Below are 24,044 nucleotides of genomic sequence, written 5' to 3' on the forward strand. Positions count from 1 at the left end.
AATCATAAATAAGGAAGACTGGAAACATTTTTTCCCCTGTAGAGTAAAAGCCAAATAGGCAGTAAAGTATGTAAACAACAGTATCCTCGATGGGCTGGGAAGGAAGCAGCGATGGTGACAGTGACCAGGGTAGTGATATAGGTTGTGCATCTCCAGCCGCAAAATCCAAAGGCTCCAAAATGTGGAACTTTTTGAGCACTGATGTGATGCAGTGAGTGGAAAATTCCATACCATGGAACTTTTTTTCAAGCATAAAATTATTGAAAATATTTATGAAATTATCTTCCAGCTACATGTATGTGAAACACAAGGGAAGTCTGTTTAGACTTGGGTCTCATCCCACCCTCGCATTATACACATGCAAGTATCTCCTTAAGCGTGGGCAAATATTTCAGACCTGAAAGAAACCTAAAATCTGAAACACTTCCGGTCCTAAGCATCTATCTTTAAAAGGGATACTCAGGTGTTATTTCACCAAGGTCCTCAAGGATTTCTCTTTTTTTTTCCTGTCTTTTTGAGACAGGGTCTCACTCTGCAGTTCAGGCTGGCCTTGAGCTCACTTTGCAGCACAGGCTGGTCTTGAACTTGCAATGATCCTCCTGCCTCACCCTCCCTAATGCTGGGATTACAGGTGTGCGCCACCATGCCCAGCCTGGTTTTTTCATTTTATGCATAAGCCTCTCCCGGGAATACAAGGTATTGCCCCTCTCTCACTCCCCTTCACGGTGGATGTCTCCTTTCCTGGTTCTAAAGGCTCTAAATCATTCCTCAGCACACTCCGGTTGGGATTCCTGCTCCACTACTCTATGGAAACACAGGTTCTGAGGACCTCTATGCTCTAAATTCAGTAACATTTTTTATTTCTCATATTACCTTACCTACTGTAATGGTGGATACATTCTGTCAATTTCAGAATTTAAGTTTAAAAGCTTAAAGAAATAACTCAGCAGGGCGCTCCCTTTGTAAACACCGAGCTTGTGGAAGAGGAAGGTGGGGAGATGGTGGGGTTGGATCCTGGCACACAATGTAAGGGAGGAAAATGGGCTTCTTTCCCCTTTTTTGCTCTTATTGCTTCTGCTGTTTTCTGTTGTGCCTGTGCCCTGCCACCCTGCCTTGGAGCCTCCTGGTTACAGACTGAAACCTCCACAAACTGAGCTAAATAAACCTTCCCTTCTTTAATTTTGGGCATTGGGGTATTTGGTCTCAGCAAAGAGAGAAAAGTAACTAAGGCACCTACTAAAACCCATGGATTTGGATTTTTCATGGATTTTTGCAGTCCAATGTGGGGAGCGCTGAGCTGGAGACAGACCACACATTCAGGGCTAGTGCAAGGCCAGCCCCAAGAACATGGAGCTCCAGAGGCGAGCCATGTACAGAAGCTGTTGAGACTAGAGCAAGGCCAGTCCAGGAGGTGTTTTTCCCTGTTAACTACAGCACAGACAGCGCTGAGAATTTTTGCTTTTAGTACTGTCACCAAAACACTGAGGCCTTGCACTTTTGACTCCATTGTGCGCGTCTCCCGTTTTACTGTGTATAAAGAGGCGGACTGTGCTGGGTTGTCGCTGCTTCTCCATCAGAGGTCAGGTCCCACTCAGTCCCAGCTCTCCTTTTACTATGTACCTACAGTTTTTTCTTAATCTCCCACTGCCCCCTCTTAGGAACCCGCTGGCTGTGCAGGTTGTGGCAACCCAATAGATTCCTGATTTTCTTTCTTACTTATTCTAATTGACATATGATATTTGTACATATTTTTGAAGTACAGTAAAATATAATTTGATACTTGCATACCATGTTGATTTTCCTTGTTTTTGCTCTCTAGCTCATTTGCAGACATTTACACATGGAAGTATAAACCTCCAAAATTACATGTTTGCTGGGTGTGGTGGCGCACACCTGTAATCCCAGCACTCGAGAGCCTCAGGCAGGAGGAGTCCGAGGCCAGCAGGGCTACAAAGTGAGTTTTAGGCCAGCCTGGATTACAGATCAAAACCCCACCTCAAAAAAAAAAAAAAAAACAAAAAACAAAAAAACAAAAGAAAACAATGTATCTTTAGCTTCTATGTGAGGATCTTTTTGTTTTTTTGTTTTTCTCCGGTAGCGGGAACTGAACTCACGACCTTGCGCTTGCCAGGCAGGCGCTTTGCCGCTGAGCTAAATCCCCAGCCCCTATGTGAGGATCTTAAGTCCCCAAAGTCTACCATGAAATCTCTTAACTCTCAAAAGCAACCCAAATTGTAACATGTTCAGGGCCAAGTTAATGATTTCCCTTCCTTATAAAACCTGGTCTTCTTTCAGTTCCCTTTGCAAACACATGGTGCCCTTCTGTCCAGTTGAGTCAGAAACCCATACCTTTCCTGTCTATATATCCAATTCTTCGTTTTGTAATTTACCTCCAAATTACGTCCAGCAGGTGCTCTTAACTCTAGTACACCCCGGCTGCTAGGCCACAATTATCTCTTGCTCAGACTATGTGTGTGTTTCTAAACTGGTCTGACAAGAACAGCCATCCTGCCATGAAAACATTTAAACACCAAGAACACAGCCTGATGTAAAGTAAGTGACATTTAATTCTCAGGCATTATTGTTATTACTGTTGTCATTCTTAGGATAGAAATAAGCAATGACTAAACATCCTAACTTAAGAGCTGAAGCCAAAACTTGGCATTCTGGACTTCTAGAACACAAGTGGTCTAGAGTAACCTTACCAAAATACTCACACAAATGAAACAATCAGTCTTTAATACCCTATACTGTGGTTAAAGTTAGCTGCCCACCTGCTTCTTTGATATGCCTGCACATTCAGCTCTCAATGATTATTAATGACCCATTTCTGGATGTCTGAGGTGACTCAGCCCAGCTCAAGTTTCAGAATGTGCACAGGAGTCAGAGTGTTGCTGAGTGGTAGAGTGGTACAATGCTTGCCAAGCCATCCAAAAGGCCCTGTAGGATAGAACTGCATGTCCCCAGTAGGACAAAACAACGCAAGACAAAATAAACAGCCCCAAAACAAAGAAAACAAACCAAACAAAAAAATGTCCAAAATGCACACATACACAAGGATTTGACTTCAGATTCTCTCAAGCAGAACATCCACTTTGTTGGAAATCAGTAACTGAAATGTACAGAATAAACCTTCCTTCCTGGGTATGCATGACCACAGAGCCATACAGTGGATGCCTCCTTCCAGGTGCTGAGAGCAGAGCGCCTAACCGACCAGCTACTGCTCACTCTTTCCTAAAGCTCTCGGTACTGCTGCGGGGTGACTACTCACGCTGAGGTTGGTCTTCTTCGCCAGGCAATGGTATAAAACATAGAGAGAAAGGAGCTGGGTGGAGGTTGCTTCAAATTCTTCTTGCATCATGATCTCAAAAACCACAGATAAAGCATCTGGCAAGAAGGTGAAAGTGAAAATGAGAGGAAATTAGCTGTAGGTTAACATCACCAATCTCTAACTACAAAACCGGAGCACAGGGCCAGGGATATAGCTCAGTGGATTCCTGGTACCAAAAAAACAGAATAAAACAAAACAAAAAACTGGAGCACAACAGAAAAATAAACAGAATTAAGAAGTAAAAAATGTGTGTCCTAGTCCTAGCACTTCTACAAAGTAGGTCTTTCCCAAGCCTTCAGCTTCTATTGTATGTGTTGTAATGTACTAAATCAGGTTCCCCTACATCAGTGTTTAATAACCAAGGGTATTAAACAAATCACTTCCCTTTTCCTGGCTTCTGCTATCACCTTCACAGTAATAAAATACTATTTGTCCTATCTATTTCAGAAGAGTTTTGGATACTCCTACAAGATAACACATGTGGAAAATGCTTTGTAAATGGTGAAGCAAACTCAAGTCACGATGCCCATTAGCCATGTGAGCTAAGGCCCACAAGGAGGAAGGAAGCACATCATTTTCAAAGTCTCCCTGACAAGCAGGGCCCAGAGGCAGGGCTGGGCTGCCTGCTCCATTTCTTCTGGTGCCTTCTCCCTGTTCAGGCAGAAGAGGACAAATGCTAAATGAAATCCTATCATTATTTCAGTGACAGAAAACAGACAAGTAAAAAAGGGATAGTAAGGTTCAATTTAAAAGACTTGAAAGGAAAATGCTCATTCATAAATTATAAGCCCCTGCCTATAATATATAATGTATTTGTCTGCACACAAATGCTGGTTATAGGAGAATAGGCCTTGAGAAATTCCTAATTTCCCTTGATCTTCTAAAAGCTGAGAAAATCAAGTTCAAATAATGTCTGTCCACTAGTTATCTCCTATTAAAGAATGTTAATACTGGTTTAAAACATAAAGCCCACATCACAAGTACAAGATGTTTTCAATTGATTGAGTTATTCTGTTAATTTTGTATATACTCATAATTATAAAATTGTTAGGATGATTTGCAGCTGTTCCTAGCCAGCCGGTTTTGCACATACTGTTATGGGTCTGAAGGAGACCATAGATGTAAATTTCTATATTTTTTATGCAAATAGGGAAACTGAGACTGACCAGATAGACCAGGAAGTGATTTAATAAATCTAGCAAAATAAGGACCTGGGAGAGATTTTCTTTTAAATAAACCAATAATATTTTAAAAGAACATAAGGTTAAAAATCTGATTTAAAAAACCCTAAAAAACTAAGTTCTGCCAACTGTTTATTCAGAATCCAAATGAAAAGTAAATCAGATTTACTTTATTTATTTATATTCTATATTTCAATCAGCTTGCAAGTAAAGTTAGACTGGCCTGAATAATGAACTTTTTCCCCATAACTATTTATGTACCTTTATATTTCCTATCCTAACGACAGTTAAAGGATAAAACTTAAATATTTTTGCATAGATGATAATAATTTTCATGAAAACTTTTCTGATTTAAGGAACAATGTAAAGAGGTGTTACTGAGAAATAGAAAAAGGGGAAAGTACCTGCATTATACTCTTCCCTTTGAAAGCCTGAAGATCTATAATAAATACCTGAATCTGAGACTGGTTTCTTACCTTTGTAATTTTCTTGCTTTATGAAAGAATCCAGCAATAAGTTGAATGTAAAATTATCTGGAAAAATTCCATATTGAACCTATAATGCAAATAAAAATAAAGGGAAAATTTTTATTCACTTTAATTCAGTCTGTAATGTATGCCTATGTATTATTCAGGATAAAACTTGCCACCATTAGCCTTAAACTGTCTGACTATCATTTTACAGCATCTGTGGCAGTGAAATAGAAGCTGTGACTCTTGAAGTTTGGTAACTGGAACTGTTGGTCAGGGTGAGAAACTCATGAGTGGGTGTCTGATACAAGACAATTGATATGTGAAAAATAAAGCTCCATTCTAACACCTCGTCAGAAGGGCTATAACCAAAAAAAGAAAAAACCAAGTAATTCCACCTCCCACCCACTTCAGTGATTCTTTTCATAAGGTATGAATAGCACATAAAAATGAATTCTCAAGAGAAAGAATACATAATATAGCATTCCCTATCTTTTAAAGATCCAGAAATATGCCAACAAATACCTGTCATTAACCAACCTCCTAGGATATTGGGCTTGCAAGCAGCTGAATATCTGACAATTCAATTCAGAAAGAAATTTTAGAATTAAAATTTTAAGAATAAATGTGGACCATGAGACCTGCCTTACAATTTCCAAAGACTGCTTCAAAGCCTCAGAGCCACAGAATCAGATCTCTGGGAATCTGACACAGAAACTTGAAGTTTCAATGAACTTCTTACATGATTTTCATGCACACTTAAGTCTGACTCCCAGGGACCTGGATTGTGGCACATTTCTGTTTCACATCTGTACCTCAGGAGAATAGACCACCATGTCCCACGCTGCTCTGCTCCTCCCTCACCAGCTACCAGAAGTACCTGAAGGATTTGCTCCAATTGCACCCACTCCTTTCAGACATTCAAATACAGCCCTGACCCCAACTGTAAGTCAATATGGAACTGACTCACTGTCACCAGCAGGCATGGAATGCCTCAGGTATGCTGAGTGGAAAAGTGTTTAAAAGCCACCCTTCAAAAGGCTGTAGCTCAGGGGCCAGTATCTATTATTTCTCAAAGCAGTCATCCAAATCAGCACGAATCCCTGGGGCAAGGTAAACTCAAAATATCTTAGGATGATAAATCATTAATGCTAGAAAGGACCTCAGAAATCAACTGGTCCATGATTCTCAATCCTCAGTATAAATCAAAATCAACTAGGAGCTTAAAATAAAAATACCTCGGAGGGATAAAGAGGCATTGCACATTTCACTATGTTAGGGCAAATTATCCATATGGCACTATCATGGTGGATTCATATCATTAAGCATTTTGTCATAAATGTTTATAAAATGTACAATATCAAGAATGAACTCCAAGGTAAACTATCGATTTGGGGTGATACAATTCACCAATTCTAACAGCTGTGCCACTCTAGGGGCAGCATGTTGATTATCGGGGAGGCTATGTATGTACTGCAGCAGAGGACACAGGGAAAATCTCTACTTTCTGCTCAGTTTTGCTGTGAATCTAAAACTGATCTAAAACATAGAATTTATTAAATAACAAAACAAAACAGAAACAGCAACACTTGGGTGCCAGACAGACCAATTCAGTTGGAATCTCAGAATTTCAGGGGTAGAAATAAGCATATGTGATTTTTAGAAAGCTTTTCGGGTGACTCTAATGGGCAGCCAGAGTTGGAAATCACTGGTCTAGCACAACCCACTCAAATTAGAGTCCTGTATCAGACACCCACTCAAAAAAGTAAGATCTAGAAGGAGAAAATGATTCTCCTGAAGGGTTCTATGCAACTGGTGGAGCCTGTGGGATTATAACCTGGCTCTTCTGACTTTTCGTCCACTGATCTCTCCACTAAGAGATTCTAGAAGCAGCAGAAATGAGATAGGTTCTGTTCTATTTTTCTACACAGGCTCTTCCTGTTTTGTTATCATAGGAGTCTTCTTTGAGTGTAATCTGTGTCATACTCCGAAGAGAGCCAGATTTAATTTATGTCTTCCAATGGGCCTGTCCCTTCCGCTCTTGAGATTCAAGGCCATCACTTTGACCATCCTTATCTAAGAACCTGGCTTAGTCTCCTACTCCTCTCTCACCCAGTGACACAGAGCTACTCCCTAACCCCGACCCTGTATACCACATACTCTAGGCCAAAGGGAACCATATTATTTTTCAGTCATGCATCTTTTGGTGGCCAGCTTAAATGATAACCTCATTTACCTTTTATTTTTTTCCCAGTACCGGGAATCGAACTCATGACATCGTGCTTGCCAGGCAGGTGCTATGCTGCTGAGCTAAATCCCCAGCCCCTCATAAATCTTCTGATTCTCTCCTTCCAACTGGATTTCTTCTCTTAATTCCTTATCTGCTGGTGTTCTTGTATGGCACTTGGTTGATATTAGACTTCTCAGTGAACTTGCTTCTTTGCCTCATTACCCTATCTGCTTCCTGAGGACAAGTAGCTATTGCTCATTCTTGCACTCACCACTATAACTAATCCAATGTCTCACACACAAACCTTCGTATAACGTATACAAGGCTGAACTGGGCTCAAGTCATGGGATGAGAACTATTCTGCACAGAGAGGACACAAAACAAATCAGTATTCCGTTTGAACTCACCCTTTTAAGGTTCAGTGAGACCCACAATAATAACACTGTAAATTTTTGCCTATTTTATGCTTTCTTTCACACCATGAAGGTAATGAATACTCAACCCCAGGGGGGAGTGCAACATACAGAAACATCTTAATCATAGGTAACTCTTGGACTTGAGGGGCAGAATCAGGGGACTTGAAAGGCACAGGATGAATCACCCAGGAAGAGTTTTATTTTATTTATTTTTGGTACCAGGAATTGAATTCAGACCTTGTGCTTGCCAGGCAGGCGCTGTGCTGCTGTGCTATATCCCCAGCAACTGTGTCTTTAAAAAATGAAGCAAGTCTGAATATTCTAGAAAGCACATACCAGCGAAAGTAGTCATCTCTCCCTACCCTCAGACTTTATCACAGGGAATAATGGAGGAAATTTAAGGCTCAAAGGTTAGGGATCAATATCACTTAATTAAAATAAAAAATAAAAATAAAAAAATGAGCACACATGCAGAGTTCTCATGATTGGATGATGTTTTGCTTTTACCTCTCCTTTCCTGACTCATTCTGCTTGGAAAAGCAGCGGTTCTGGGAATTTTTATTCTTGATTTGTTGATTAATTTATATCCAGTCTCATTCTGAAAAAGACTATCTGAGGTAAAAACACCCTATTATCTAAGCTCAGGACGCATGCCAGGAAGCCACTGTTACAGTTTACAGCTACATTCTGCTCAGAGCCTCCTGCTCTCAGAGATGGGTCCTTCAGAAGGTGACTGGATTATGGGGACAAAATAGCGGCCTTGCTTTCAGGAGGCGGGTGTGACTTGGAAGGGTACACCCCACCCATGAATCTCCTCCCTTCGCTCTGTGTTTCCTGGCGCCATGACCTGAGCTGCTCTTCTTCGCCCGGGCTCTTCCGCCACGCTCCTCCAGCCTAGACCCCACAAGGAACGACAGTACTGAAATGGGACTGAAATCAACTTCTCTACATTGTGGGTGCCAGGTATTTCGTCCAGTGATGAGGAAAATGACTAAGATAGTTACTCACCTTATTGACAAGGGTATATAAGGCTTTGTCTTGGGCACCATATTTTAGACACTGCCTGATCCAGGAGTGGATAGTCCAGTCTCTTAGGTACAAGCAGTTGGGACTGTGTCGAAATCTAAACAAAGCACAAGAGAGAAAACTGGTGTCATCTCTTAAACATCCGTGATGAAACCCATCTTCTATCGGCAGGTCCTTCCCTTGGGTATTTACTGACTGTAGTCAAAGTGGTCAAAGCCTGAAAGTCAACAGTTGATAAAAAGTTGAGGTTGAAACTCATTAAATATAAGTCTGAATGGAAAGAGAAAGCAAAGTAATAAGAAAGTTACAAAAATGTTATTCCTTATGTAATACCCCCTGCTTCAACATGTTTTAATGAGATCTATGAAAAATGGTTTGGGGAAAATACTAACCATGGCACTGTAAGGAAGTATTTTAGTAGAAGGGAGATGAAAATCTGAAGCTGATATTTAAGTTCTTAAACAAAAACAGATGAGGTTAGAAATATAAGATAGCATAATAATTCTAGAGGGAAATCTGCTTTGGGATTACTGATCTCTTGTGGCACTTAAAGGACTAGGACACTTTAACTTTACTGAGTTAAAAAGAAAAAAATAGAAGAGAAAAAGGATTTACAAAATTAAGGTTGAGCAGAATTTCATACTCATGTGCTCCAGAAGTCACAGTCCTGCTGACTTCCTCCATTCTGCTCCCGCAGTGTGTCTCCTCGGGGGTCCCACAGCTCCCCACAGGGCCCTGAAAGTTCCACACAGCCCAATACAAGAACTGTACAGTAACAGCATCCTCACCAAACCAGTCCTGCTGCCTCTCTCGCCGAGAGTCTATAAACACTGCAAACAGCCGGGGGTGGGGGGTGGCGGGGGTGGGAAGCTGCTTCTCCTTATTCCCCAGGGTCTGGGACAAAAGCCTGAGCTGGAGCGGAAAGCAGGCCGTGAGGAGGATGTGTGTGGAGAGGGCTCTATGGTTCTTACTGTATCTGTTTTGATTAGGATGATCTTTATACAGCATGTCACGTCAGCCGAAGCCCACACATTTCCTTTGACCATCGAGAAACAGGCCTGTTTCTGGGTTCAATCAAAGTCTTGTCTTAAAAAGCAAAAGGTAAGACAGAACTTGGAACTAAAGGGTTCTGTGCCATATATGAGTTGAGGATGGAGGCTAATACCAGTGGTTTTGAGAGGTTCATCATTCAACCTGCCGCTTGCTATTTCTGCCATCCGCCATCAGGAGAGCTTCCCCTGTGATGGGTGCCAAAGTAAAAGCTGAGAAAGGAGAGCAAGTGAGAAACAGTATTTCACTTAGGTTATCTATTGGTTCTCTGGTGAGAAGTTTGGCAAAAATAAAAAGTGAAGGTGTTTCATAGTGTAGGGTCATCTATCCCTCTCCCTCTCTTTGGTACTGGGGACTGAACCCAGAGGGACATACCGCCCCCATTGAGGGGAATAACCACCACTACTGAGTTATTTCCCCATCTTTTTTTAATTTTCACACCAAAAAATCTGAAGCAGGGTCTCACTATGTTGCTCAGGCTGGTCTCAAACTTATGATCCTTCTGAGTAGCTGGGATTCTGGGTGTGTACCACTGTGGCCAGCTCCATTTAAAAAATTATCACAGGTTTCCCTGGAACATTACTCTAATCTTTTACTCTTTTACTCTAATCTTCTGTACAGAATTAACCCCTTCAAAATCTGAAAGACAAAGGCATTGGATAGGTGCACTAGACACTAGATCTAATGAGATCTTCTGCATGAGACGAAACCAAGTATTCGTCTCAGTGTTTCATGTTTTCTCTCACTGTCAAATCAATAGCTGAGGCACTTGGGCCCCTCTTCTTGTGACTGTGAAACTCTGAGACTTGAAGTGTAATGGCCAATGAGAAGTTATTTTATCTTAAAAGAACTGTTTTTGCAGTTCTGGGGAGTGAGTCCAGGGCTTTGTGCATGCTTGGCAAACACTGCTATGGAGCTGTCCCCCAGACAACATTTATTTTTAAAAGAGAACATCAAGTGCAATCGCAGTGTATTACCTCAGTGATAGTGATGCTTCCTTATTAGGTATAAACTCCCTGGCTAAGGGGGGCAGGGACTGGCATGCTCTACATGATTCCTTAGGGTCTGACATGACACTTTCAGTAAAAAATTCAAAAAAAGCTTCAACCTGCACATGTATTAAATACTATTGTGTGCTGAACATTTTGTTAACATCTATATTACACAAAGTAAATTCCCTTTGTGCAACATTTATTGCCACATTACAAATAAACACACACACATATTTAACAATAATAAAGAGGTGGCACGGCCAAGGACCAAAGGAACTGTGAGATACTAAAGAGGTTTTGTTGGAGTGCTTATCACACTTGGTCTGTTCTTCACTTTAAAGCTAAACCAAATAAGAAATGCCAACTATCTCCTTTACTCAAGATTACGTTATACTTAATTCTCACTTAAACCTAATTTACTTAGGATTTCTCCAGTGACCACTGAGGTTATAACTTTTTCTGTAGATGGGTTTGAAACCACATCCATGACTATGACTATATGTAGCCAAACACCTTCTCTCTTATTCATGGTCAGCAGTCTAAAAAGACTATGAAGAATAACATGTGAAAGTTACTCAAGACCTTCCACATTTAACATGATCATCCCTGCACAGCAGCACCTCTGTGAGGTTTGTCAATAGACTCACAGAGATAGGAGGTCTTTAATAAGTCCATTGTGTGTCCCAGGATGGGTCAGGTACAGCTACTGTTGGTATGACCTCTACTCTCTAAGACTAGATGATCCATGTATAGAACAGATGTCTAGGATATTTTCAAGTATCAACATTGTATCACTTTAGGAAAAATACATATATTATGAAATGTGCTAGCCAAAGTGGAATTCTTGCATTTCCCGGCCAGGCAGCAGTGACGTTTTTCCTAGGTCCCCATCGGTGTTAGAAGATAAATGAGTACACAACTTATGTGAGCAGCCGCATGGAACATAAACAAGTCAAAACATGGTGCAAGTAAAGGCCCAACTTTGAATAGTGAGTGCAAACAAAATCCCTCAGTCAATGACTGTAAGCAGTTCAGATAGATAAACATGGGCCCTTTCCAGAATTCCCATCAGTAACACGACAGGCAGGTAAAGCTGGGGAATGGGGGTTGGCAGGATGATTCTGTGGACCGCTGGCCAGCACAGCACGCTCCTTTTCAGTCAGGAGAAAGGCAAAGAGAGAGGAACACAACTAACACATTGATCTCCCAATTTGCCTGCAAACAGACTGGCTTTTGTTCTGGCCTGCTCTGACCACCAGTCTGGCAGATTACTGACAGCCACTGCAGGAGTCCCCTCTGCGCCCCATGCCATCAGCTGTTTGCTCACCTCAACAGAAGCTTTATTATTGCCTAGGCCAGCGGGCTGCCAAGACAGGCAAACCATGTAAGTATGGAAAAGATAAACAAACGCAACCCTAGTAATCTCAACAGTGCTGTGTTCATGAGGGCAAGAGACACTGAGGTTCCAGCTTGTAAAATGTGAGTGAACTTGCAAGTGTAAGGATTTGTGTGTTTCTTGGAGGAAGGAGGGCCAGAAGAGGACAGAGGGAAGAGTGTGCTCGCAAGAGCTAGCTCTGGTGCTAAAAGTTGGTACCTATGGCAGAAGGGATCTCTGTCCCCAGTGTGAAGGGAGGTTTGCAGGTGAAGACAGATCTTGCTAGGAGGCCAAGTCATGGCCACTCTAATGGCAGGAACTGAGAAGCATCCTGTTCAAATTCATCATTTCATTAAAAAAAAGTGGGATAGTTGTGTTTCAGTGGGATTCAACTAAAGGTTTTGTTACTGTTGAATGGCAAAAGTGGCAATGCTCTTTAGCTCTTTTAGCAGCACAAATAAAAACGCTCCAGGCTAGGCAGACCTCCTGTATAAATGTCATCAGCCTCACCACTTAGCTGCAACACTGCTCTTCCACACGGATGAGCAAGCTTTCCACGCTGTTTATCTGATTATGAGTGCCACCATGCTTCACCATGCACAGCAGCCTTCCCTCTTCCCTAGTGAGTTCTGTAGCCTGTGGCAACTGGCTTCCAGATGGGAGCCGCAGCCACAGAGCCCGGTGGCTGTGGAGAAGGAAACGCGGGGAAGGAAGGGTTGCCAAAAAGTCAGTGCAGCTGGCTCCAAAGCTTTCAGTGTGGACTGAATCTTATCAGTGAGGCAAAGTTTGCAGTTATCAGAAGGACTGAACTCATCATTGAACCAAAGAGCGAGAGTGTTGTGTAACTAAACCAGAACCTAATTCAATTGCTGTCATATACTTTTGTGTTCTAATAAGATAATTAAAAGGATAATTACTTTCTTTTTCATCCTGGTGGAAACTGTTTTCAGAATTGTTAGTCTCAGAACAATTATTATTTGCCCCCACAAAACACTGGTATTATAGATTAAACATTTTGTTGTGTAAGATCCCTGATTCATATTCTTTTTTTTTTTTTTTTGGTTTTTCTCCGGTACCGGGAACCAAACTCACGACCTTGCACTTGCCAGGCAGGAGCTTTTGCCGCTGAGCTAAATCCCCAGTCCCTCTGATTCATATTCTTAAAGAGAAATTTAAGTTAACTTTAATTTCAATAGACATATTTAGAGCCTGCAGGAGATAAATGCACTAAATGCAAAGACTTCCCCCACCTCCACCTAAGATCATTCAGTTTAAGTTTGAATATTTCCAATAAATTTATTATCTATCTTACAATGTAGATGAAAAAGTCTTCCTTTAAAATTTCCTTTTTTTTATAGTTATGTTAACAGAGTCATAATGTACAGACAATGAAATTCAGTTTACAGTGGTACACGTTTTGGCAAATGTATCCCCTTGCATAGACAGATGCTGCCACAATGAAGACACAAGAAGAATTCTTCCACCCTAAAAATTCCCAAATGTCCCCTTAGTAGTCAAGTCCTCACGGTTTGCCAGCCAATTTAAGCACACTTTATGTAGATAACTTCCTTGGGTCCCTTTCCAGACTCAGAGTGAATAAACTTTAGAAGAAGAAGAGCCACAATTTGTATCTGTTGCCCCCCCCCAATTTATATTCTGCCAATTTCCAAAGAGAATTTGAAAAGGAAAAACCCAGTTTGCAAGTAGTTTTCTTTGAGTTCTACCCCCAGTCCTTAAACCTTCTGGTATCCTTGTCTGTCATCCTAAAAAGAGTGATAAATAAGTGGATTTCTGGAAGAGAAAAACACAGGTGTAGAATTTTGCAAATGTGAAGTGCTAAATAAATGCAGCATAACACATTTTTCCAAATGAGGATGGATAACAGAGGAGCTCATTAGATATCAAAGTCAAAATCTGACTTTGTCAGACCCAGGGCTTAAAAATGAGGCCACTGGCATCTCACTTGGAAGTACACTAGTATAATATGTCACACTAGAAACAACTCCAGGAGAAATACTATTTTCCATGTATTTCATGCAACAGAAAGCAATCACAAGTAGGATATATGGTGCCAAGCTTTCCTCCTCTCTCTCACTTGGCTGCTACACTGCTAGATCTACCTCTGCTAATGCAGGAAATACGTATCTTAATCATGGTATGAGTATTTATCGAATAGCTCTGTTATGCCAGGCACAGTGATGCACATTCTATCCCTGTGGCTCTACAAATTTCCCCTAACTCTAGCCTAAAGGTGATGTCTCTCCTTTTCTGACATATAAAAAATTACCTATCAGATGGATTTCCTGCTCTGCTGTTGTCTTTTTCTTTCATAATATATAAAGGAACCAATCAAAATGAAGCCAGTTGTTCAATCTGACCTGGACCACTATTCTATCAGCCTCCAGAAGGCAATGTGTATGGAAACAGGGAGAAGAACAGAGTATTTACAGTGACCGCTGAGATGCCCGCCTCCCCACAGTCCTATAAGCAGAAATGGCTATCTTTGTGGTCACCGACTGGTCACCAGGGAAACAGCATACAGAAGCCCTGGTGGGACTTTGCTGGCCACCCCAAAGCTGTACAGGCACTAGTTCTCAGGTGAGCTTCACGACAGGCAGCTTGCATGGAGGACCACGGTGGGGTGATGGGGAGAGAGCCTTTGGTTAGGAACAGCAGGAAGTTGAGAAAGACTGGATCTTGGAAGGAGCCCTGTTTATAAAAACATAGAAAGCTGTGGGAACTAGCTTAGTTTGGGCAGAGATAAGAGAAATATTTTTGGTTTTGAGTAGAAAACCTATGGGCAATGAATAGGCTAGTTTTAAAAAGATACAAACATTTCCTGATGCATTCTAAAACTTTGGCTGAGAACTGTAGACAAAACTAAGGCAAAATCATGAATAATATTATGACTAAGCAAAATCACGCAAATTAATTAATCACTGGTACATCTGGATAATCCTGAGGAAGGGGAAATTAGAAAGAAAACAGAAAGAAAAAGAAGGAATAGGATACAAATAAAAAGTACTTGTGGAGTATTCTAGACTGAGTGAAGTAGTCAGGGTTAGGTCTGCCACAAAAGAAATTAGCAGACCACGGAGAAGTAGACCAGGGTAAAAGCAGAGAATTAAACTGGTGCTGAACAGATTTATATGTGTTTGGGGGTGATATTACAGATTTCTTTAGGGGTATTTCTGAAGGAAGTGGAGCTCAGTACTAATATGGATTTCTTAAGAATCATAATTAATTTATTTATTTTTAAATAAGAAAAGCATCTCAGCGTTCAAAACATTCTGATTCCCTAATACATGAAAATGTTGAATCCCTAGGGAATTTTTCATTTCTAGCAAAAATAAGATTGGATTTACTTCTAGTTATGTAACCCAAGTTCAGAGCTAGTTACTATTTCTGTAACTCTACTGACTTCCCTATTAAATAAGCCTTTAAGCTCTTAAAAGGCAGCAGACAGGTCAACCATCAATGTATCAAGCAACTGCAGGTTCTTGATTATTATGCAACGATAGGTGGGTCCATTAAGATTTATAAATGTCAATAATGTATGTTGAAATTCATGAATATTATTTACATTTGAAACAGTAATCCACTTCCGGTTGTGAAGTATCCTCGTGCCTATAAACAGAACTGAAGTAAAGAGGAACTACTTACTGCCTTTTTGGTACATGGCAGGAGGAAATCCAAGATGATGGCCGAGGAAACAGACTAATATGTGGTCAAGTGAAAAGCCACCTGCCTACTCCTCACCTCTTCCTCCTCCTGTCTTGGTGCCACAACACACAAAAGCATGACATGTATTTTCTGCTATTTGATAATTTAGGGAACAAACAAGCTGGTAGGAAAGTCAAACTAACAAGATGAGGACAGAAGATGCAGAACGTGGATTCACAGAATTCTAACAAGGTCTTAAGGAAAAAGAAATCTTAGCCAGTGATGGCGAACCTATGGCATGTGTGCTACAGCAGGCTGTCTGTATCACTGAAAGCTCTAAAAGGTTCACCACCACTGAGATTTATACTCTTCAGTACTGCAAGACTTTGAAAGTGATCTAGACCAAGTAAAACTGGGGGTAGGAGGGAGAAAAAAAGGTTTATATATAATTAGAGAGTCGTTCATTTAGTGTTGGTAGAGACCGTCAATATCCATTGTTCACTGAGCTATTTATTGAGCTTACTATATACCAAACCCTATACTAGATGATGTGAAATTGTTTTGTCTAACTTTTTTGCTTTATGTGAGTAATCCTGATGTCCTGTGAGATGAAATGATTTAACCAAGAACAACTACTAACAGGAACTAAATTAGATCACATACTATTCCACCATTGCCTTTCAATTCTTTTATTTGTAGAACATCTTTAGGAAGCATCCCTGTAGTTTCACAGCAGTCCCTGACAGTGAAAAATCAACAATATTGCTTCCAAACTTAGAGGAAGAATCCAGGAAAAAAATTACTCAGGCCATGAAACAGTTCTGAAATTGCCCTAAACTACTGTTTAACTTTAAAAAGTCATTTGATCCTTTAGGGTTTTGGTTTCTATCAACTGTAAAATAAAGAGGTAGGATTATCTGGATCACAAATTTGAATGTCTACAGGGGCTTGGCAGTTAATATAAATGCAGGAATTTTTTAAGGCTATCGGTGCAAAGCTGCTTGTGTTATGATCAAGAAAAGTGGCTTAGCTATACTGTGTATGAAAACATATTACTGTATATGAGCTATATGGGCCAAAGACAATATACTTGAAGTCTAGACTAGCCCAGTCCCCTGAAACTCTTCCCAGAGTAAAGAGTAAGACTATATCCATCCGTGAAAGCATCAGCTATTTAGAAGTTTCTATTAAACAAAAAACTAGCAGTGACAAATATAAATGAAAATGACTCACAGATAAAGAAGCTACCACTCAGTCCTCAGCTAATTCCACTCTACTCCACCAAGCCCTGCTGTCCATGTAAACATCATGCTTTCCAATGTGGGAGGCTAACAAGGTTACTATGGGGACTGCAGAGCGTGCATGTGGGCATCTGAAATTTCAAGCTAAAAATGATATCAAGAAAGTTAAACTCAAGGTCTCTAAAGTACCTTTTAATTTATTATTATTAATTTTTTGCAGTGCTAGAGATTGAACCCAGGGCCTCGTGCATGCTAAGCAAGTGCTCTACTAAAGTTATATTCTCAGCCCTTTTTGAGACAGGGTCTTGCTAAGCTGCCCAGGCTGGCCGTGAATTTCGGACCCTCACCCCTCAGCCTCCTGAGTGGCTGGGATTACAGGCGTGTGCCCCTGCACCTGGCTCCCTAAATACACTTTATCTGAAGATCAAGTTTTGTAGGTAATTGATTCCTCTATTAATAAAGCATTTTCTAGTCAAATGAATACTTCATTCTTGCTCAGTAATCCAAAGTAATTCTCCTACATAACACAAATTATTATTTGTTACACTGTTAAACAATTTTTCCTCACTCTGAAAGTAAAAAAAAAAAAAAAATCAGTGAAATCAAAATCATCCGAAAGGTTACCACTGTAACTTGTTTTTGGTATCAAACCTCTGTTATTTTCCGATTCCTAGAGCAGAAATGATTGAACCTTTTAAAACAGAAGGAATGGGATGGATATAGGGATATTAAAAAATCACTAGTTTCTAGAACCATAAAAGAAAATAGTCATCATCTGTAGTTTAGAAAGGAAGGAATTTTGAGGATTAAGATTTACCATTAAAAAAACCTTATTTATAGATGATAAGAGAGAAGAAAATCAAGGTGGCTGCTAGTTTGCACCTTAAATGTCCCCTGAAGGCCCACGAGCTGCGGCTTGTTCCCCAGGGAGGCCATTCTGGGAGGTGCTGAGCCTTCCAGAGGAGGGGCCTCATGGGTGGTTCTTCGGTAGTGACGGGGTCACATCCTTGAAGGACTGTGGGATCTAAGTGCCCTCCATGCTTGCTTTCACTTCCCTACCCCTATCCATGAGGTGAGTTGTTCTGTTCTACCCCATGTTTCCTTGGTCATCAGCAGCCTGGCCACAGGCCTAAAAACAATGAGTCTATCCAGCCAAGGCCTGGAACCTCCAAAATTACAAGCCAAAGTAAAGTTTTTCTCATTATAAATTGATTATCACACATATTTGCTAGTGACAGAAAGCTGATTAACACAATGACTGATCTTTCTTGTGTTAGCAAATAGTAAAACTCAGGCTGGTGACCTTCAGTAGACAGCTCCTCTATTCAACTCTAGCTAGCCTCTTCCCCCTAACCCAACCTCTTTTAAAAACCAAATATTTCAAATTATATAAACATAGTATAGGGTGGGTGTGGAGGTTCATACCTGTAAACCCAGCACTCAGGAGGCTGAGGCTGGAGGACCACTGTGAGTTCAAGGCCAGCCTGGGATACACAGTAAGTTGAAACCCAGTCTGAACTACAAAACAGAACCCTGTCTCAAAAAAATCCAAAGAGGGGAAAAAGGTAAGAAATGATTAAGAATGACCAAATGTAAATTTCATTTTGTAAAGGCTAAGGGCCAGAGACAATTCCTTTTAGTAGTATAACAATCATAAGAAAGAATGGTTAGACATTTTGAATAGGGAGGGGCTAGTTCTTCAGTAATAAACCAAATACAAAGCTGAGTTCATCTATTCTGGCTGGCAAATCTTCCATAAAAACACCAGGCTTCAGCAAAACAAAAGCTCTCCGGTTGGCCCAGAAAGGAGGAGTGGGCAATTTGAAAAACATCATTTTATTGCCTGAGAAAATTGAAACAATGTCGGAAAGTGCCAGGAGAGTCGCCTTAGTGTGACTGCAGGCAGCTTTCCAAAGCCTTCCGCTTCTCTGAGCATGAGTCATAGGGAAAGAAGAGAGAGCTCCAGGGTAAAAACAATTTTCTTCCCTGATTCACCGTTGCCTCTTATTTTATTTTAATTTAATTTAATTTTTTAAAAAGGCTTTGATGGGTCACAGTTTAGTAGATTCCAGACAGGCTTCCTGACATTCAAACACCAGGTAGACAAAATATCATTGCAGAATTGTCTATTCTTTGCCACTGTGAGCCGCAGACACAGAGAGGCATCTTCTGCACCCTAAGAAGGCTGGGCCTATCACTCTTGTGTCAAAACAGGCCACATGCGGTGGGAAGGGTGAGAAGCCACGAGGACAGCTCACACACTGGACAACACACTGCGCAGGGAGGGGTGCAGCGGTGCCTTACGTGTGTATGTGAAGTGGAACTTGAAGTGCAGTAGGCAGCATGGCTGTCCACATGAACCTGCCTGTTATAATGAAAGAGCCCTCAGTGAATGGGCAAAGTTTTCCCTCATTCATTTCATGCACAAAATAAAAACAAAAGTGGGAGAGTTTTTGCCTGTCTTTTTCTTTTTTAAAACACAGACTTAGCTTAAGGAAGAGCTGAAGGTTGAACAACTTCTATACCTATGTGGGTTACTTAGCAACTAAGCGCGGCTTTGGTGAGGGCTTTTCCGCTCTGCTCTGCACCTATTGTCAACCTCTAATGGGTCGTCTGTGCTGGGCACCAAGTCGCAAAGATAAAGAAATGTACTCTACCTGCAATGCGATTAGATCTGAATGATCAAACAAGCAGTTTTTGAGCATCTACAAACTTAGAAGGTCACTCTGGAAGCATCACAGACAATTCTTCATTTATGTAACATTAATTTGTTTCAAAACGTTCAGGTACAATGTTTTAAAAAATCAGTTCCCAGTAAAAAAATGAGTCTAGCCTTCCCCGCTTTTCCCAGTACTCCTTTTTATTTATTTTCTCTCCCTACATCTAAGATATCCAGCGTCACAGATATCAGTAGAGCTGGGCTCTCCTTTCACTTTCCAGAGCAGAGGAGCAGGCACCATCAATTTCATGTAAGTCTCTACCCTTTCCTACCCAGTGATGTGCCCTGTGCTGAGTGCTTTAAGGTATATGTAACGTTTACCTTTGCATTCAAGGGCCTGTCTGATAGGGAATGGAACCAAACCACAGTAATGTGTGCTTCTCCTGGGGCAGGAGGGTAGGGACAGATGCAACAAAATTACTGTTTGTTCAGACCTGAGGTAGGGCTCAGGGGTTATATGCCTGTGGGACCAACTGGCACTGCCAGCAGGACTTTCTTGACATCCCAGGTGGGCTGCTCTGTGTTTCATAAGAACCATGCCCGACTCACTCACTCACCAACCTGGCCAAGTCATTTATCTTGAGAATCATTTGTCATTTATAAAATAGAAGGGATAATGCCTTGACTCCTGGATGTTACGGATTGTGTCTGGATGTCCCCCTAAAGCCTCATGCAGTAATGTGGTGGGCTTCTTGAGTCTGTGATTGATTCAGGGTCCAATGCTGGGGTTACGGGTATGAGCGCTACACCGGCCCTGGGGTGGGTGGCTTGCATACAGTGTAAGGGAGGGAAAGAGGTTTGTTCTCTGCTGCTCCTCCCTTTTGCTCTTGCTGCTTTTGCTGTCTTCCACCACCATGAACTGTCACCCTTCTGCCATGAGCCACCCTGACTTGGAGCCAACTGAGTATGGACTGAAACCTCCACAAACTGTGAGCTAAATGAACCTTTCCCTCTTTAATTTGGGCATTGGGTATTTTGTCTCAGCAATGAGAGAAAAGTAACCAAGACACTGGGTTACTATGAAAATCAAATGAGAACTAGGACACTGTTTTGACAGCTCTTAGCTCTTTTTGGAACCAAGCAGAGTAGAAATATTCACACATACAAGCAATATTATTATTATGGTAGTCTGCTTGATTAAGCACTTGATAGCATTATGTCTGGTACGGCTTATCTGCTTCTTTTCTAAGCTTAAGTGTATTAGTCAGTGTTCCTTTATTGTAACAAAGCAGAAGTAAAGGAAGGCTTATTCTGGCCCATAGCTTTATGGAGGTTCAGGTCCAAGATTGGGGTTGGTTTGGGCCTCTGGTGATGGCAGCACAACACGGTGGGAGTACACGCTGGTGCAAAGTGCTCATGTATCCAGATGGAGGGAAGGGCAGAGGCGGAGGGAGAAGGAGGAACTGGAGAATTGACCTAGGTCTTACCCACTCCCCCACCTTTTTCTGGAGTGCCAGGGATTGAACCTGAGGCCTTTTACACACAAAGCATGCATACTACCACTGAGCTATGACACCAGCCCCACAACTCCTTTTGAAGGTCCCACTGACCTAAGACCTCTCGCCAGGCCCCTCTCTTAAAGGTCTATAACACAAGGCCACCCTGGGGACCAAGCTTCTGCACATGGACCTCTGGGGAACACACATTCAAACCATAGCACTAGGGCCTGTGGCATAACTGTCCCTAGCAGCAGAGAGGTAGTTAAGACACAAGATTTGGCACTAGACAGAACCTGTGCCTACTCTATAACCTCAGGAAGCTGGCTTGGGATCTTAAACTGTAAAATGAAGACCACAGTTGTATCTAACTGATATGGTTTAACTCTGGATTAAATGAGGATGAAGGAAATAAAACACATAAAGTGCTGAGCTCAATGCTTGGCACATGGTACTTCTAGACCACCTGGAAGGGCTGTGGATAGCAGCCACATTCCAAGGCCACAAAGTTAAATGTGCCCTCCTAGGACCATTTGCATCCATACAGCAGGTGACCTGCATGGTGTCAGGCACACGTAGGTAGCAAACACCTGTGATCAGCTGAAGTGAAAGGCACAAAGTACTCAGGACTAGATCTGTAGGAAGACGAAGAGTCCGTTCCCTCACTTCTCCTGGACTTCTCAAATGAGAAGGCGGAAGCCAAAGCAGAGTGGAGAACAAAGAGTTTTTTTACAATCACAAAGGCTCAAGGCCAAGCAAGGCAGGAGTGTGCCAGCCAGGGCAATGGCTGATAGCAGGTTTTTGATCTTATGTATGACACAGACAGGACCAGGAAGAAGGCAGTGACAGGAAGACAGGCCTAGTAAGGAGACAATGTTCCCATTAGCATTCTTCTGCCCTTAACCTAGTTTCCCCAGGCAGAACAACACAACAGAGTTTACCACCGGAGCCCCTGGCAGCTCAGGGCCCACCAGTCTCCAGACGGAGTAGACAACTAAGGCAAGTAGATGCCCAAGAAGATAAACCAAACTACTCAAAAGACACTTACCTACCAGTGGCAACCTGAAAACAGTTCAGGGCTGAAAGCTCCTGTTCCTGCTCCCAACTCAAGTGGGCCATCAGCTCTTTCAGATGACAAGGACATAGCGCTGACAGCAGCCATACAAGAGCAGACAGCCACTGAGTTAATGGACGATCCATGAAAAAGACGGTTTTTCTCATGCTGAAAACTATTATGGCGACAAATAACCACTAATAACCGTGCTTTAGAATGCACTGTTAAGACAGGTTCAAAAAATGAAAGACAGGGTGAGTGGTTGCTATGGTGACCACAGAATTTGATCCTTTCTAGGGTTTTCTACAATCCCACGCAATCATAAGAAAGTCAAATTTATTAGCAATATTTATACTACATGTATTTCTGGGAATTATATATAAATACTTATAAAAAGATGCAGCACACAAAAGGGCTTACTTTTTTCCTGAGCATTTACATCTTAAAAAAAAAAACATACTGAAGGACAGCTTCCTTTGCCTTGCTCCATTTTATGCAATATATTTAACTGTGACTGAGAATGAGATGGAGATGACAATATACAACATTATTCACTCCAGCGTACCAGGCACTTACTACCTGCCAGGCATTATTCTAAGCCCCTCCCCACTTTTAGAGTAGGACACTGAAATTGAAGGAAATAAAAACCTAGCCGAAGAGCCTGCAAGGAGACCAACACAGGTGGCTTTCCCTATAGAATTTGAAACAGACCACTTTATAAAAGATGGGTCGCTCTGAATACCAGAAAGGCTCCTGGTGAGGCAGAACGTTCATGCAGAAGGCATGCAGGATACAGCCAAGGCCTTAGCTTTTTGTTTCATTCCTTTGTCAAGGCAGCCTGGCAGTGGTATTTTGCTGGATGACCCTCAAGGAACCCTTGGTCTTTTCTCTGGGCTGGTCAGTTTTTCCACAGGATTCCTCCACCTGACTTGCCAAAAGGCCTAACAAGCCTCATATGCCCAACTTTAGAGTCCTCGTGGCTCAGTCTCTCTCTAGCCGTCATCTGCCAGGGTTGGAGAGAAACAGTCTGGGCATTTCATGCTCATGAGCAGACTTCCCACCCTCATCATGATACTGCTTTTCCAAACCTTTCTGGGCTGCCATGGTGCACACCGCCCTTGTCTCTGGGCTTCTGTTCCCGCTGGCATGTTCTGGCTTTCTTTTCCTGCTAAGCAGCTCCTTTACTTTTGTCCACCTGCTTTGCAGTTTTTGCTGTAGTCTCTTCTCCTGTCCTCTTGAGTTTCTTAGATTTTTTTTCCCCTTGCTACTCTACTTTCACATTTACAGAGGTTTGGGTAGGGAATACAGACAAGCATAGGTTCAGCCTGCCAAGTTTAAGCAGAAGACCTCTACGAGCTGCATGGTGTATCTATGAACAGGTCAACAGACTGTGTAACAGCACTAAGTAATGACAAAGAAAGTAAAACACCCCAATGTACTGCATTACCCTTTGTATACAAAGGACAAATAACTGTTCTCTTTTTTCCCCCCTCTAGCACTGGGGATGGAACCCAAGGCCTTCACATTAAGGCTACTTCTCCAGCTCTTTTCATACTTTTATTTTGAGACAAGGTCTTGCTAAGTTGCCCCAAGCTGGGCTTGAACTTTCGATCCTCTTGCCTCAGCCTCTCAGAATGCTGGGATCACAAGTGAAAACTTCTTAAATTAAGCAAGACAAAATTAATATTTTGTTAAAATGACAGAAATTACATACAGGACAACCTAAAGTTACTTATGACCACAGAATGCACATGTATTAAGATCCCAGTAGATGGACTGCATGGTAAGTGTTAGTGAGAAGTACTGTTATACTACAGTCTCTAAACTTTAATATTATCTCTTTTGTCTGAGGAAAAAAGG

General features: G+C 41.6%; 1 protein-coding gene across 6 annotated transcripts in view; it reads right to left on the minus strand.

Moving 5' to 3' along the window:
* Positions 1-24,044, minus strand: part of Mrps27 (mitochondrial ribosomal protein S27) — an 88,607-nt gene that overhangs the window by 9,410 nt on the left and 55,153 nt on the right. For all 6 annotated transcript variants that reach the window (XM_005413936.2, XM_013509608.1, XM_013509607.1 and 3 more), the window contains 3 exons: positions 8,637-8,751; positions 4,989-5,067; positions 3,272-3,387 (listed from right to left, as the gene is read on the minus strand). In XM_005413936.2, coding sequence (XP_005413993.1) covers positions 3,272-3,387; positions 4,989-5,067; positions 8,637-8,751 — 310 coding nt within the window. The remainder of the gene's footprint in view (positions 1-3,271; positions 3,388-4,988; positions 5,068-8,636; positions 8,752-24,044) is intronic.

Source organism: Chinchilla lanigera, unplaced genomic scaffold (genome assembly GCF_000276665.1).
Source record: "Chinchilla lanigera isolate Chin_1 unplaced genomic scaffold, ChiLan1.0 scaffold00174, whole genome shotgun sequence".
In the NCBI taxonomy this organism is placed as follows: Eukaryota; Metazoa; Chordata; class Mammalia; order Rodentia; family Chinchillidae; genus Chinchilla; species Chinchilla lanigera.